The sequence below is a fragment of the Agelaius phoeniceus genome, chromosome 25 (genome assembly GCF_051311805.1).
Source record: "Agelaius phoeniceus isolate bAgePho1 chromosome 25, bAgePho1.hap1, whole genome shotgun sequence".
Lineage (NCBI taxonomy): Eukaryota > Metazoa > Chordata > Aves > Passeriformes > Icteridae > Agelaius > Agelaius phoeniceus.
Genome location: NC_135289.1, coordinates 2,968,796 through 2,985,335, shown reverse-complemented (window position 1 = coordinate 2,985,335; position 16,540 = coordinate 2,968,796). Strand labels below are relative to the sequence as shown.

Genomic DNA, 16,540 nt, shown 5'->3' with positions numbered 1-16,540 from the left:
GCTCCCGCAGGCTCCGCTCCAGCTCGGGCTCCAGGGACTGTTCCGGGTCGGGCCTGGTGTGGAACGCGGTGAACGTGAGCCCGGAGCAGCCGGGCCACGGCGTCAGCCTGAAGGTGACGGTGCTGTGTGACAGCCTGAGGGAGCCGCTCACCTTCACCTGCGACTGTGAGTGCTGTCCCCAGGCCGGGGCAGGAGGTGGAGTTACCGCACCCACCCCGTTCCCGCTGCTCCTGCCGTTCCCATATTCCCGCTGTTCCCGCTGTTCCTGCCATTCCCATATTCCCGCTGTTCCTGCCGTTCCCGCTGTTCCCCGCTGTTCCTGCCGTTCCCAATGTTCCTGCCATTCCCATATTCCCGCTGTTCCTGCCGTTGCCACCATTCCCACTGTTCCCACTGCTCCTGCCATTCCCATATTCCCGCTGTTCCTGCCGTTGCCACCATTCCCACTGTTCCTGCCATTCCCCCATCTCCATCATCCTCACCGTTCCCACCATTTCCCCAATCCCTCCATCCCCACCACTCCCGCCATTCCTGCTGTTCTCACTGTTCCTGCCATTCCCACAATTCTCCCATTCCCCCAACCCCACCATTCTCCCAAGCCCACCATTCCCATCATTCCTCCATTCCCACCAATCCCACCATCCCCACCATTCCCATCATTCCCCTATCCCTGTTGTTCCCACCAATCCCACCACTCCCACCATCTCACCATTCCCCCAGTCCCACCATTCCACCTTTCCTATCTTTCCCACCAATCCCACCACTCCCACCATCCCCATCATTCCCCCAATCCCACCATCCCCACCATGCCCTCCATTTCCACTATCCCCTCCATCCCAACCATTCCCACCATCCCAACCATTCCCACCATCCCCACCATTCCATCATTCCCCCAATCCCACTATCCCCACCATCCCCTCCATTCCCACCGTTCCCACCATCCCCTACATCCCCATCAATCCCCACATCCCCACCATCCCCACCATCCCCATTGTTCCCGTTGTTCCCACCCATCCCACCAATCCCTCAATCCCACCATCCCTGTTGCTCTCACCATCTCCTCCATCCCCACCATTCCCCCCAACCCCACCATTCCCACCATTCCCCCATCCCCTCCAATCCCTCCATTCCCACCATTCCACCATTCCCTCCAACCCCACCATTCCCCCATCTCCACCATTCCCCCAGTCCCACCATCCCCTCCAATCCCTCCATTCCCACCATCCCCACCATTCCCAAGGATTCAGGGGCCGTTCCTGTTCCCCCCCAGGCTCCTCCACCGTGGACCTGCTCATCTACCAGGCCCTGTGCTACACCCACGACGAGCTCCACGCCGTGGACGTCGAGGATTTCCTGCTCAAAATCTGCGGCCTCGAGGAGTTCCTGCAGAAGTGAGCGGCCGAGGGAAAAAAACAGGGAAAAACTGGGGGGTAACTGGGAAAAAAAATGGGGAAAAAAAATGGGAAAATGGGGGAAAATCAGGGGGAAAAACGGGAAAAACCCAGGGAGAAACAGGGAAAAAATGGGGGGAAAACAGGGGAAAATGGGAGAAAAATAGGGAAAAACACAGAAAAACCAGGGAAAAGTGGGGGAAAAGCAAGGGGAAAATAGGGAAAAAAGGGGAAATACAGGGAAAAAACAGGGGAAAAATGGAGAAAACAGGGAAAAATGAGGAAAAAAATGGGGAAAATGGGGGGAAAAAAGAGAAAAATGGAAAAAATTGGGAAAAACAGGAAAGACATGGGAAAACCAGGGAAAATCCACAGCAGGAGCTCCAGGGTGTGATGAACGCCCAGGGTTGATCCTGGTGAGCACAGCAGGATCTTCTCTGCTCCTTTTCCTGCCTCTGGAGCTGCTCCTGCCAAAAGCAGCATTGGGAATGTCTTGGGAATGTTCCTCCTAGTCAGGCTGACCCCCAAGCCCCTGGAAAACCAGCTGGGAGCTGCCAAAAATGCTTTTTGGAGGAGAATTCTGTAAAAGCAGTGTCAGGGGGCGGAAAATGGATAAATCCCAGCCCTGGATAAATCTCAGCTCCAGAATTCTCCCTGTCATTCCCAGCTCCAGGGTTTTCCCTGTCACTCCCTGCTCCAGGGTTCTTTCTGTCATTCCCAGCTCCAGAATTCCCCCTGTCATTCCCATCTCCAGGGTTCCTCCTGTCATTCCCAGTTCCAGAATTCCCTCTGTCATTCCTAACTGCAGAATTCCCACTGTGATTCCCATCTCCAGGGTTCCTCCTGTCATTCCTAGCTCCAGATATCTCCCTGTCAGTCCCAGCTCCAGAATTCCCTTCCAGTCCCACTCTCAGATCCGTGCTCTGCTTCCCACGGATCCCTGGGCAGGTCCTGTCAGGCCGGGCCCGGCTCCGGAGGGGAAGGAGGGAGAACAATTCCTCATTCTCTGAATTTCCTGGTGCCACAAAGGTCCCTGTGCAGGCAGGGCGGCCACCCTGAGCCCTGGCCAAGGCTGCCTGGCTGGGGTGGGGCACCCCAGGTGGGATTTTGGGGCTCTCAGGTGGGATTTTGGAGCACCCAGATGGGATTTTGGGGCGTGGGATGAGCCTGTGAAGCTCTCCCTGCACATTTGGCAGGCACAAGTTCACCCATCCCTGCAGGAATTCTGGTTTCCCTGTGAACCCCAGCCAAGGCTGCCTGGCCAGGGGGATTTTGGGGCACCCCAGATGGGATTTTGGGCTCTCAGGTGGGATTTTGTGGCAGCCAGGCAGGATTTTGAGGCGTGGGATAAGCCCGTGGAACTCTCCCTGCACATTTGACAGGCACAAGTTCAACCAGCCTTGCAGGAAGTTCAGCCTTGCTCTGAGCCCATCCCAAGGGTACCTGGCCAGGGGATCTTGGGGCAGCCAGGCAGGATTTTGGGGCTCTCAGGTGGGATTTTGGGGCTCTCAGGCAGGATTTTGGGGCAGCCAGGTGGGATTTTGGGGCAGCCAGGTGGGATTTTGGGGCAGCCAGGCGGCTTTTTGGGGTGTGGGGTGAGCCTGTGGCCCTGTCCCCACAGCAAACACGCGCTGGGCAGCCACGAGCACATCCAGCACTGCAGGAAATTCGACATCGACATCCGGCTGCAGCTGCTCCGGAGGAAAGGGGTGCGCAGCGACCTGGCCCGCACGGTGGGTGCCACCAACCTGGGACACTGAGGGTTGGTGTCACACCATGGGGTCCGTGTCACCTCCCTGGGACACTGAGGGGTTGGTGTCACCAACCTGGGACACTGAGGGGTGGTGTCACCTCCCTGGGACACCACGGGATTGGTGTCACCTCTCTGGGACACTGGGGGGTCGGTGTCACACCACGGGATCAGTGTCACCTCCCTGGGACATTGAGGGGTTGGTGTCACACTGAGGGTTTGGTGTCACCTCCCTGGAACACTGAGAGGTCGGTGTCACCTTGGGACACTGGGGGATTGGTGTCACACCATGGGGTCCCTGTCACCTACCTGGGACACCGGGGGTCTGTGTCACTTCTCTGGGACACTGAGGGGTCAGTGTCACACCGAGGGGTCGGTGTCACCTCCCTGCAGCCCCGCTCAGCCTCTCTGTGTCCCCAGGCCAGCGATGACCAGAGCCCGTCCACCCTCAACCACCACATCCACCTGCAGGAGCGACCCATCAAACAGACCATCAGCAGGTAGGGCTGGGGACACAGTGGCACTGTCCCCAGTGCCCACCCAGGGGCTGACACGGTGGCACTGTCCCCACTGCCCACCCAGGGGCACACGGTGTCACTGTCCCCACGTGTCCCCTGGCCGGGGCTGAGCGCTGTCTCCTGTCCCCCAGGCAGGCTCTGAGTCTCCTCTTCGACACCTTCCACAACGAGGTGGACGCGTTCCTGGCAGCTGAGGTGAGGCCAGTGATGGTTTTGGCGGGGGTTTGGGGAGGTTTTGGGGGGTTTTGATCCACTCTGGGAATGCAGTGGGCAGAGGCTGCTGTGCTGTCCCAAAGCTCAGATTGTACCCAGGTAGGAATGCTTGGCTCCTCCCCCTTGGTGGAGCATCTCCCCATGGGATGATGGAATTTTATCAGCCATGCAGGGACACCCGGTGTCCAATGAACAGAAAATAATTAATAATTAATGGTCCATTAAGAGAAGATATCTCCTGGAGGAAGGATGGAAGAAATAAAGAGATTACTATAATATTATGTAATATAATGTAATATAATGTAATGTAATATAATGTAATATGTATAGATAGAAGATATAAAGAGATTAAATATAAATAAAATAAACTATTAAAATATGATATGATATAATATAATACAATATAATGTAATGTAATGTAATATAATGTATATGTATAGATAGAGGATATAAAGAGATTAAATATAAATATAAATAAAATAAACTATTAAAATATTATATACAATGATATGATATGGTATGATATGATATCATATCATATAACATAACATAATATATAAAGATATATGATATAAATATAATTACAATTATAAAAATAAATATACTATAAATATACTATAATATAATATAATATAATGTAATATAATATAATATAATATAATATAATATAATATAACATGAATATAAGAGATTAAGAGACAAAGAAACAAAGACAACAGCCCGACCTCTAACAGAAAACCAGAACTCACCCCCCCAGCCACGCCTTCCGTTTGCCCCTGATCCCAGCTGCCCCCCTGTGCTGTCCCTCAGGGCGATGTCCCCATGAAGGCCGAGCGCGTGATCCAGTCGGTCATGGCCATCTGCAACGCCCTGGCGGCCGTGGAGTCCCAGGAGATCACGGCTGCCCTCAACCAGATGCCGCCCTGCCCGTCCCGCATGCAGCCCAAAATCCAGAAGGTGAGCCTGGGGTGGGCTTGGTTTGGACGGGCAGGTTCTGCTCAGGAGCCTCCCCTGAAATGGAAAACTGTTGGAAATTTTTTGGAATTGAAATTTTGAATTGAAATTTTGAATTTTGAAATTGAATTGGAATGTTTTGAATGGGAAATCGAAGTGTTTCTGAAAAAAACACTTTTTTGAATTACTGGCATAAGCGATTTATTATTTCTGAAATACCTGCAAGGACTTGAAGGTGTTGGGACACTGTGTAAACGTTGTCAGCATGAGAAAATCATTCTCTTCTCATCATACAAGCACCTCAATGACTCTCTGCTAGCCTAGTATGGAAAACTGTCTTCTTCCACCTAATGGCAATTTCCAATTCCAACTAATGTCAATTATTAATTTAACTCCTGCACTTGAAACCCCCTCCCTCCCAATTGTTATAAGTTTGAAATTAAGGGGCTCTCAGGCATGGATATGGGAGTAGGAATAACAGTTCTTTATTATCCTGAGCTGGGAGGTGATTTGTGGATGTCTTGGTTTGCACAGACAGGTTCTGCTGTGGAAGGCAAGAACCTCCCCTGAAATGGAAAATGCAAACCCTCTGAATAATCCTCTGAATTATTATAATTTTGAAATTAAGGGGCTCTCAGGCATGGATATGGGAGTAGGAATAACAGTTCTTTATTATCCTGAGCTGGAAGGTGATTTGTGGATGTCTTGGTTTGCACAGACAGGTTCTGCTGTGGAAGGCAAGAACCTCCCCTGAAATGGAAAATGCAAACCCTCTGAATAATCCTCTAAATTATTATAATTTTGAAATTAAGGGGCTCTCAGGCATGGATATAGGAATAGGAATAACAGTTCTTTATTATCCTGAGCTTGAAGGTGATTTGTGGATGTCTTGGTTTGAACAGACAGGTTCTGCTGTGGAAGGCAGGAGGCCCCCCCTGAAATAAGAAATGTAAATCCTCTTCCTCTGAATTATTATAATTTTGAAATTAAGGGGCTCTCAGGCATGGATATGGGAATAGGAATAACAGTTCTTTGCGAGGAAAATTAAAAATACAAATGCAATAGTACAAAACAAAGCACTGGAAGAGTCAGAAGAGGAGCTGCCCTGTCCCCCTGTGTGTCAGGGGGTGGCACAGCCCCATCCCATGGGGGCTCAGCCCTCCTGCAGTGCCAGCTGTGGCTCTGCTGGAGCAGGGATCCTGCACAAGGGGGGAGTTTTCCTCTGCAGCTCCAGGGCTGCTGCAGATGGGCCTGGGCTCCCTCTGGCCATGCAGGGCAGCAGAAGCTGCTCCTCTGGCAATGCCCTGGGCAAAGGCTGCTGGGCTGTCCCAAAGCTCAGATTGTACCCAGGTAGGAATGCTTGGCTCCTCCCCTGGGCGGAGCTTCTCCCCATGGGATGCTGGGATTGGATCAGCCCTGCTGGGACACTCACTGGCCATGGACAGAAGATAATTAATAATTAATGGCCCGTGAAGAGCAGAGATCTCCTGGAGGAGGATTGGTTGTGGAACAGATAAAGAAAACTGCCCATGAAGAAGAGATAACTGCTCCACCTTTAACAGATGGCAAATAGAACCCACACTTATCTTGCAGCCCAGGGGAACTTAGCCAGGAGTGGGAGGAGAAAAAAAATTGTCACATCTGGCTCTTTTCCCTCCTTTCCACCACGTGGAAAATCCCTCAATAGCCTGGAGCAGCCTGGATCTGGCAGCCTGGGGTGGTTACGTAAAATCCGCCTTGGCAGCACTCAAGGGTTTCTTCTTTTTCTTTTTGTGGTTTCTCTCTTTTTTTTTGTGGTTTCTCTGGGGTTTTTTTGGTGGTTTCTCTTTTTTTTGGTGGTTTCTCAATTTTTTTCGTATGTGTTTCTTTTTTTTTTTTTTCCTTTCCCCCCACAGGATCCAAACGTTCTGGCCAAGAAGGAAAATCGAGGTATTTCTCTTCTCCTGCTCCCCTTTCTGGGCTCAAGTTCGTGCCATGCTTTTCATCTTCAAACCCCTCCTCCCCCTTCAGTTCTTGAGGCCAAAAAACGGGTTGGAAACCGGTCTGGTTAAAAAAGAAACAAAAAAAAAAAAAAGGAGGATTTTGGGGGTGTTGTTACTCCTTGTGAGCTCCAAATGGAAAAATTTGGAATTCCGCCATCATTAATGCATCCCTGAGTGGGGGGGAAGCAGCGTGGGGGTCCCAAATCCAGATTTGAGGGATGGATCCCCGAAGGATTGATGGATCTCAGAGGGACTGATGGATCCTTGAGGGATTTATGGATTCCTAAGGGATCAATGGATCCCTTCCCTTGTTTCCCTGAGGGACTGGCGGATCCCTGAGGGATGGACAAATCCCTGAAGGACTGACAGATCCCTGTCTGTGTTTCCCTGAGGGATCGATGGATCCCTGTCCATGTTTCCCTGAGGGATTGATGGATCCCTGTCCATATTTCTATTTCCCTGGGGGATTGATGAATCCATGTGGGGTCAATGGATCCCCGTCCGTATTTCTCTGAAGGACTGACAGATCCCCATCCATGTTTCCCTGAGGGATCGATGGATCCCTGTCCATGTTTCCCTGAGGGATTAACAGATCCCTGAGGGATTGACAGCTCCCTGAGGGACTGACGGATCCCTGTCCACATTTCCCTGAGGGATTGATGGATCCCTGTCCACGTTTCCCTGAGGGATTGATGGATCCCTGTCCACATTTCCCTGAGGGATTGATGAATCCCTGTCCATGTTTCCCTGAGGGATAGATGGATCCCTGTCCACGTTTCCCTGAGGGATTGATGGATCCCTGTCCACGTTTCCCTCAGGGATTGACAGATCCCTGAGGCACTGACAGATCCCCATCCATGTCTCCCTCAGAGAGGATCGTGGAGAGCCTCACGGCCGCCATCCTCAACCTGGTGGAGCTCTACTGCAGCACCTTCAACGCCGACTTCCAGACGGCCGCGCCCGGGAGCCGCGAGCTGGGCGTGGCGCAGGAGGCGCGGCTGCTCACCTGCCCGCTGGCCTTCACCGTCTACGCCACCCACCGCATCCCCATCACCTGGGCCACCAGGTAAGGCCCTCACCTGCACCCTGCCCTTTGCCCCATCACCTGGGCTGCCAGGTCAGGCCCTCCTCACCTGCACCCTGGCCTTCACTGTCTATGCCAATGCCACCCACCGCATCCCCATCACCTGGGCCACCAGGTAAGGCCCTCACCTGCTCCCTGGCCTTTGCCCCATCACCTGGGCCACCAGGTAAGGCCCCCCTCACCTGCCTCTTGCCCTTCACCCCATCACCCGGGCCACCAGGTAAGGCCTCCCTCACCTGCACCCTGCCCTTTGCCCCATCACCTGGGCTGCCAGGTAAGGCCCTCACCTGCACCCTGCTCTTTGCCCCATCACCTGGGCTGCCAGGTAAGGCCCTCACCTGCACCCTGCCCTTTGCCCCATCACCTGGGCCGCCAGGTAAAGCCCTCACCTGCCCCCTGGCCTTCACCCCATCACCTGTTGCAGCCCTGCCCTCCTCACCTGGTTCCTTGCTTTGCAAAGCCAGGTGGCTGCTAAGGAAGGCAGGAGCCTCCCCTGGAAATGGAAAATGTAAACCCCCCACTCTCTCCAAATTATTATAGTTTTGGAAGTAAGGGGTTCGCAGGTAAATATGTAGGGATAGGAATAACAGCTCTGTATTAGGGAAATTACAAATACAAATGCAATAGTAAAAAAAAAAACAACACAAAAAACAAACCTGAGAGAGTCAACAAAAAACAAAACATTCCTGGCAATGCTGGCACTTGGACACTCCAAAATCCCAGCTTTGTGTCTAGGATGCCCCAAAATCTCAGCGTGTGTCTGGGGCACCCCAAAATCCCATGGTGTGTCTGGAATGCCCCAAAATCCCAGAGCGTGTTCCCGGGATTGCTGGCACTGGGACACCCCAAAATCCCAGCCTGTTCCTGGGAATGCTGGCACTGGGACACTCCAGAATCCCACTGTGTGTCTAGGACACGCCAAAATTCCAGCACACCTGGGAATGCTGGCTCCGGGTCACCCCAAAATCCCAGCACATTCCTGGGAATGCTGGCACTGGGACACCCCAAAATCCCAGCACATTCCTGGGATCGCTGGCACCGGACACCCCAAAATCCCAGAGCATGTTCCCAGGATTGCTGGCACTGGGACACCCCAAAATCTCAGCCTGTTCCTGGGAATGCTGGCACTGGGACACCCCAAAATCCCAGCACATTCCTGGGATCGCTGGCACTGGGACACTCCAGAATCCCATTATGTGTCTAGGACACCCCAAAATTCCAGCACACCTGGGATCGCTGGCACCAGGACACCCCAAAATCCCAGAGTGTGTCCCCGGGATCGCTGGCACTGGGACACCCCAAAATCCCAGCCTGTTCCCAGGATCTCTGGCACCAGGACACCCCAAAATCCCAGAGCATGTTCCCAGGATTGCTGGCACTGGGACACCCCAAAATCCCAGCGTGTGTCCCCAGGATCGCTGGCACTGGGACACCCCAAAATCCCAGCGTGTGTCCCCGGGATCGCTGGCACTGGGACACCCCAAAATCCCAGCGTGTGTCCCCGGGATCGCTGGCACCGGGAAACCCCAAAATCCCAGCGTGTGTCCCCGGGATCGCTGGCACTGCCATCCAGGGCGCGATGTCGCCGCATCTCGGGCCGGGCTGGCTCATCCCGAGGCCACCGCGCCACCCGGGGGAGGTGACAGATGGCCCCGCGCCCCGCGCCAGCGGCGTGGCCCCTTTGTTCCGCTCCTCCGTGCCCGTGCCCGGCGCGGGGGGACCGGGAGGGGACCGGGGGGTGGCGACAGCGGCGCCGGCAGAGCCGCCCCGCCGGGGACCCCTCGCCTTTGTCCTTGTCCTTAATGTATTCCCCTTGGTGAGTGGCTCCGAACAAAGCGGCGAGCCTGGGAAATGCCGCCAGCCCCTGACCCCCGCGCCCCGCAGCCCTGCCCGGATTGTCGCAGCCCTGCCCGGATTGTCGCGGCCCTGCCCGGATTGTCGCTCGGCACCTGCCACATGGCAGGGCCCCCCCGTGTGCCGGAATGCGCCGTGCCATATGGTGCTGGGGACACCGGGAGGGGGGACATGGCCCCGTTCTGTCCCCCTTTCCCATCCTCGGGGCAGGATTTAGAGGTTCTGATGATCCAGGATTTCCCATCCTTGGGGCAGGATTTAGGGGTTCTGGTAATCCGGGTAAAGCCTCACCCCTTTCCCATCCTCAGGACAGGATTTAGGGCCCCTGATGATCTGGGTTTTCCCATCCTTGGGGAAGGATTTAGGGGTTCTGGTGATCTGGGTAAAGCCTCACTCCTTTCCCATCCTTTGGGAAGGATTTAGAGGTTCTGATGATCCAGGATTTCCCATCCTTGGGGCAGGATTTAGGGATTCTGATGGCCTGGATTAAGCCCCAGCACCCCTTTTCCATCCTTGGGACAGGATTTAGAGGTTCTGATGATCCTGGTTTTCCCATCCTTGGGAAGGATTTAGGGGTTCTGGTGGCCTGGGTAAAGCCCCACTCCTTTCCCATTCTCAGAACAGGATTTAAGGGCTCAGGTGGCCAGGATAAAGCCCCATCCCCTTTTCCATCCTTGGGGCTGGATTTAGGGGTTCTGGTGACCCTGGTAAAGCCCTCCCCTACCCCTTCCCCATCCTCAGGGCAGGATTTAGGGGCTCAGGCGGCCCCACCCGGCTCACTGGGTGTTTCTCCCACAGTTATGAAGATTTCTACCTCTCGTGCTCCCTCAGCCATGGCGGGAAGGAGCTGTGCAGCCCCCTGCTCACCAGGAAGGCCCACGTCTACAAATACCTCTTCCACCTCATCATTTGGGACCAGCAGTAAGGCCACGGGCTGGCCACGGGGATCCCACCCACGCTGCCTTCATCATCCTCCCCATCATCCTCCCCTCCCCTGCTCCTCCTCTCCGTTTTCTTTTTTTTTTTTTTTTTTTTGGGTGTTGGAAGTTTTTGTGTCATTGCCCGGAAATAGCAACCCCCGGGAAAGGGGATCTGCTCCCAAAATAGCGCCGGGAGCAGGCGGGGAGGCCGTGCTGAGCCCTCGCCATGCCTGGCATCCACGGCGGCCCGGGAGGTGGGGATGGGACGGGATAATTTTAGACGGCGCCGGTGCCCCCAAGGACAGGGACGGCGGCGAGCGCGGGGATCCTTCCCCGGGGATCCTTCCCTGTCCGTCCGTCCGTCTGTCCGTCTGTCCTTCCCGCGGGATGTAGCTGCCACCCCGAGCTCCCTGGGAGCGGCAGAGAGGAATCCCAGCCCCGGGGGTCCCAGGCGGCCCCCCCCGGGTGGTGGGGCAAGGTCAGTGCCCGCCGGGGCTCCCCGTGGAGGGCCCTGGCCCTGGGGTCACCTTCGAGGGGCAGAGAGGGCAGCCGGGCTTCCCGGAGCTCCAGCTGGCTGGAGTCCCCAAACCTGCGGGGTGGCTGGGGCTTCAGGGACTGCAGGGACTTCCAGGGATTTTAGGGACCTCCAGGGACTCCCAGGGACGTCACGGACTTCAGGGACTTCCAGGGACACCCCGGTGTCCGCAGAAAAGGCAGCTGTAGGGCCGGGCTCTCCTGGGGCATCCAAGGACGGAACTGGGAGAGGAAGTCCCTGGCACCCTGAGCCCATCCCCTGCACCCTGAGCCCATCCCCTGCACCCTGAGCCTGTCCCTGGCACCCTGAGCCCATCCCTGGCACCCTGAGCCCATCCCCTGCACCCTGAGCCCATCCCTGGCACCCCATGCTCATCCCCGGCACCCTGAGCCCATCCCCTGTACCCTGAGCCCATCCCCTGCACCCTGAGCTCATCCCTGGCACCCCAGCCCATCCCTGGCACCCTGATCTCATCCCCTGCACCCTGAGCCCATCCCTGGCACCCTGAGCCTGTCCCTGGCACCCCAGCCCATCCCTGGCACCCTGAGCTGGTCCCTGGCACCCTGAGCCCATCCCTGGTACCCCAAGCCCATCCCCACCACCCTGAGCCCATCCCCACCACCCTGAGCCTGTTCCCCCCTCTCTCCTGCAGGATTTGCTTCCCGGTGCAGGTGAACCGGCTGCCCCGGGAGACCCTGCTCAGTGTCACCCTGTTCGCCGTGCCCGTGCCACCCCCGGGCAGCTCCTCTGAGGCCAACAAACAGCGGAGGGTCCCCGAGGCCCTGGGCTGGGTCACCACCCCCCTCTTCAACTTCAGGCAGTACGTGGGGCGTGCTGGGCATCCCTGGGGGGCACAGGAGGGTCCCCAGAACCTCGGGGTCCCCCAGAACCTCGGGGTCCCCAGTGCCATGGGGTTCTCAGCACCCTGGGCACAGAGAGGGGCTGGGCTGGCATCCCAGGAGGGTCCCCAGTGCCATGGGGTCCCCAGAACCTTGGGGGTCCCCAGTGCTGTGGGATCCCAAAAACCTCAGTGTCCCCAGTGCCATGTGGTCCCCAGTGCCTCAGCTCAGCACCAGCAGCGGTGCCACCCCCGTGCCCCAGCAGATTGTCCCCCCAGTGCCACCCTTTGTCCCCCCAGGGTCCTGACCTGCGGGCGGAAGCTCCTGGGCTTGTGGCCGGCCACCCAGGACAACTCCAGGGCCAGGTCCAGCGCCCCAAACTTCAACCAGCCCGACAGCGTCATCCTGCAGGTACGTCCTGGGCCACAGACCCCTCCTCAAAGCCTCCTGTGGGGGTCCCCTCACCCTCTGCCTCTGCCCCAGATCGACTTCCCCAGCTCGGCCTTCGAGGTGAAGTTCACCAGCCCGCCCGCGGCCGAGCCCAGCCCCAGGTACGACTTCGGCAGCCTGGGGGAGGAGGACCAGCGCCAGCTGCGGGAGGCCATGCAGAAAAAATCCCTGTATTGGTAAATAAACCCGGGGGGACACCGGTGACACCCCTCAGCACACACAGGGCGTGTCCCTTCCTCCAGGGCTGGGGGTTTTGGAGCTGGGGGTTCTGCAGTGCTCTGCCCTCGCTGTTGTCCCCTCCGTGGGGACAGCTGACCGGTGCCTGGGCCAGGCTGGCACGGCTGGAGCTGCCCAGGGGGATCGGGTGTCAGCAGCTGCCCAAAGAACAGCAGGGCTGGCTCGGGGGTCCCTGGGCAGGGGGACAGCCAGGGACAGCTCAGTCCCCCCTGGGCAGGGGGACAGGCAGGGACAGCTCAGTCCCCCCTGGGTATGGGGACAGCCAGGGACAGCTCAGTCCCCCCTGGGCACGGGGACAGGCAGGGACAGCTCAGTCCCCCCTGGGCACGGGGACAGGCAGGGACAGCTCAGTCCCCCCTGGGCATGGGGACTCCTGGGACAGCTCAGTCCCCCCTGGGCACGGGGACAGGCAGGGACAGCTCAGTCCCCCCTGGGCACGGGGACAGGCAGGGACAGCTCAGTCCCCCCTGGGCAGGGGGACAGGCAGGGACAGCTCAGTCCCCCCTGGGCACGGGGACAGCCATTTAATCCATGCACATTTGGGGTCCCAGGGATGCCACCTCCTCACCCTCCCACGCGTTTTGGGGTCACAGGGATGCCACCTCCCCTACGTCCCATGTGTTCTGGGGTCACAGGGATGCCCCCCCCTCCCCCTGACACCAGCCCTGCCCTGCCCTACCCGACGCTGTCCCCGTGTCCCCTCAGGCTGACGGAGGCGGACCGGCAGCGGCTGTGGGAGAAGCGCTGCCACTGCCACGCGTCCCCCGGCGCCCTGCCCATGCTGCTGGCCAGTGCCCCCAGCTGGGACTGGGGCTGCCTGCCCGACATCTACGCCCTGCTCAGCCAGTGGAGCTCCATGAGCCACCAGGACGCCCTGGGGCTGCTGCACGCCACGTAAGCCACCCCCGTGGGCTGTGGGGACACCCGAGCGCCGTGTGGCGGTGGCAGGAGGTGCCACGATCCGTCCTAGTGAACGGATGTTGTGATGGTTCCTAGGGTTGATCTCAGGGTGCAAAAAACCGACACGGCACAGGGGGTTTGGGGTAATAATCAAAACAAATGCACCTTTATTGAATGATAATAGCAAAATGGGATAGAGGGATTAAGGGGGAGAAAAAGATAGAGGAATAGAGAGAAGAGAGAGAGGGGGAGATAGAGCTACCAAACATAGAGACAAAGTCCTTTGGTCCAGTCCAGTCGAGGATCCGCCTGTTACCTTGGGGAGATCTCAAAATCTCTCACTAACTCAGAGGTTTTTGTTATGATAATTCTGAGGGGGGGGAAACAGATACAATAAGGAATAGATGTAACAGGTAGTCCATGTTCTCAGCACTAAACCAGAGCCATTGTGTTCTTGGTCCAGTGGTCACACCTGCAGGCAAACATCTCGCTTTGGTCAGCTTGCCTCCCCCACACACCTGCCCCGGGCTGGGGGTTTCAGTCCCAGTCCTTGGGAGGAGCAGAGGGGCCTTTTCACATGGGGGTTTCAGTCCCAGTCCTTGGGAGGAGCAGAGGGGCCTTTTCACATGGGGGTTCCATGTCTCACTCCTTGATGGAGAGGCTCCTTACATCTCAGTCTGTCTGTCATGGTGGTTGTAAAACAGGTGAGGGTCTGCTGTGGGAGACCACCTGAACCTCAGGAGAAGTCCAGCCAGGCTGAGAGGTGGGACAGCTCCCAAGGCTGTTGTTGCAAACAGAGCACGGTGCCCCTTCTCATTGGGCTCAGTGTACAGCAAACAACACCTGTGAAAACAATGGCTTAGCAACGCTCTCAGGTCTCAGGGCCTTGTTGGTGTGTGGCTTTCTCCTTCAGAACCAGAGATTCTAGACAGGCAGGGTCTTCTCTTCAGTGGTCCCCAAATGACGATCGTGAGGCAGATTCAGGAAAATTCAGACAGACTCTCACAGGAGGGCACTGTCACCCCATGGAACGTGTGCTGGCTGCAGGTTCCCAGACCAGGAGGTGAGGAGGACGGCTGTGCAGTGGATTGACTCCATCTCGGACACGGAGCTGCTGGATTACCTGCCCCAGCTGGTGCAGGTGCGTGGTGGCAGCGGGATGCGCCATGGGGTGCCCACCGGTGCCACCGTGCCCCTGTGACACTGTCCCCGTGCAGGCCCTGAAGTACGAGTGCTACCTGGACAGCCCCCTGGTGCGCTTCCTCATGAAGAGGGCCATCTGTGACCTGAAGATCACCCACTACTTCTTCTGGTGGGTTTGGGGGGCTCTGGGGGCACTGGGGGCACCCTGAGGCTGGCCTGACCCTACATATCCCCAAACCAGAGGGGCACTTTGAGCCTGGCCTGTTCTCATGTGTTCCCAAACCAGATGGGACCCTGAGGCTGGCCTGACCCTGCATGTCCCCAAACCAGAGGGACACCCTGAGCCCCTCACGTGTCCCCAAGCCAAGGGCCACCCCAAGCCTGGCCTGACCCCATGTGTCCCCAAGTCGGATGGCACCCCGAGCCTGGCCTGACCCCGTGTGTCCCCAGCAGGCTGCTGAAGGATGGCCTCAAGGACTCCCAGTTCAGCATCCGGTACCAGTACCTGCTGGCAGCGCTGCTGTGCTGCTGCGGGAAGGGGCTGCGCGAGGAGTTTGACCGGCAGTGCCTGTTGGTCAGCACGCTGGCCAGGCTGGCACAGCAGGTCCGGGACGCCGCCCCATCCGCCCGCCAGGTGGGTGCCAGGGTGCTGGGAGGGGTGCAGAGGGTGCTGGGTGCCAGCCCCTGTCCCACACTCACCCCTCCTGTCCCACGCCCGCCTTGTCCCATCACGTTCCTACCCCATCCCATGTGCACCCTGGGTTTTATATTCCATGCATACCCCATCCCATGCTGACCCCTTTCCATGGCCACCCCTCTCTATCCCATTTCTATACCATGGTCACGCTGTTCCTTGCTCATCCCATCCCATCCCATCCCATCCCATCCCCACCCTGTCCATGCCTGCCCTATTCCATGGTCTCTCTATCCCTTGCCCCCCACCTCATTCCATTTCCATCCCATCCCACCCTACCCCATGCCCATCCTATCCCCATCCCATTCCCACCATGTCCCTTGCCCATCCCATTCCATCACATTCCCATGGATTCCATCCCATTCCCACGGTTCCCATCCCCATCCCACCCTATTCCCATGGATCCCATCCCCACCCCATTCCCATGAATCCCATCCCATCCCCACCCCATTTCCATGGATCCGATCCGTGGATCCCATTCCATTCCAATGGATCCCATCCCATCCCCACCCCATTCCCATGGATCTCATCCCACCCCATTCCCACGTATCCCACCCCATCCCCATGGATCCCACCCCACCCCATTCCCACGTATCCCACCCCATTCCCACGGATCCCACCCCGTTCCCTTCCCCAGGCCATCCTGCGCGAGGGGCTGGAGGACGTGGCGCAGTTCTTCAAGGCCCACGGCTCGTGCCGGCTGCCGCTCAGCCCCAGCCTGCTGGTCAAGGGCATCGTGCCCCGGGTGAGTGCCAGCCTGGGGGGCTCGGGGGGCTCCCCTGCCCGCCCCCAGCTCGCCCTGACTGGCTGCCCCTGCCCTCCTTCCCACGGCAGGACTGCTCCTACTTCAACTCCAACGCCGTCCCGCTGAAGCTCTCCTTCCAGAACGTGGACCCGCTCGGGGAGAACATCCGCGTCATCTTCAAGGTCAGCCTGGCGCCTTTGGGAATGCCCAAATCCTGGCACAGCCCTCCAAGGATCCCCCTGCTGTGGGCTCTGAGGGCTCTGATGGCTCTGGTGGCTCCTCCCTGGCTCTGGTGGTTCTCCCCTGGCTCTCGTGTCTTTGGTGGCCCTGA

At 57.4% G+C, this 16,540-nt stretch overlaps 1 protein-coding gene across 1 annotated transcript in view; it reads left to right on the top strand.

Moving 5' to 3' along the window:
- Nucleotides 1-16,540, top strand: part of PIK3C2B (phosphatidylinositol-4-phosphate 3-kinase catalytic subunit type 2 beta) — a 29,655-nt gene that overhangs the window by 8,819 nt on the left and 4,296 nt on the right. The window contains exons 4-21 of the mRNA XM_054648543.2: nt 11-165; nt 1,271-1,391; nt 3,013-3,124; nt 3,562-3,641; nt 3,791-3,854; nt 4,683-4,829; nt 6,722-6,755; nt 7,679-7,874; nt 10,545-10,667; nt 11,854-12,021; nt 12,340-12,451; nt 12,524-12,666; nt 13,433-13,621; nt 14,675-14,768; nt 14,845-14,939; nt 15,224-15,404; nt 16,102-16,209; nt 16,299-16,391. Coding sequence (XP_054504518.2) covers nt 11-165; nt 1,271-1,391; nt 3,013-3,124; nt 3,562-3,641; nt 3,791-3,854; nt 4,683-4,829; nt 6,722-6,755; nt 7,679-7,874; nt 10,545-10,667; nt 11,854-12,021; nt 12,340-12,451; nt 12,524-12,666; nt 13,433-13,621; nt 14,675-14,768; nt 14,845-14,939; nt 15,224-15,404; nt 16,102-16,209; nt 16,299-16,391 — 2,215 coding nt within the window. The remainder of the gene's footprint in view (nt 1-10; nt 166-1,270; nt 1,392-3,012; nt 3,125-3,561; nt 3,642-3,790; nt 3,855-4,682; nt 4,830-6,721; nt 6,756-7,678; nt 7,875-10,544; nt 10,668-11,853; nt 12,022-12,339; nt 12,452-12,523; nt 12,667-13,432; nt 13,622-14,674; nt 14,769-14,844; nt 14,940-15,223; nt 15,405-16,101; nt 16,210-16,298; nt 16,392-16,540) is intronic.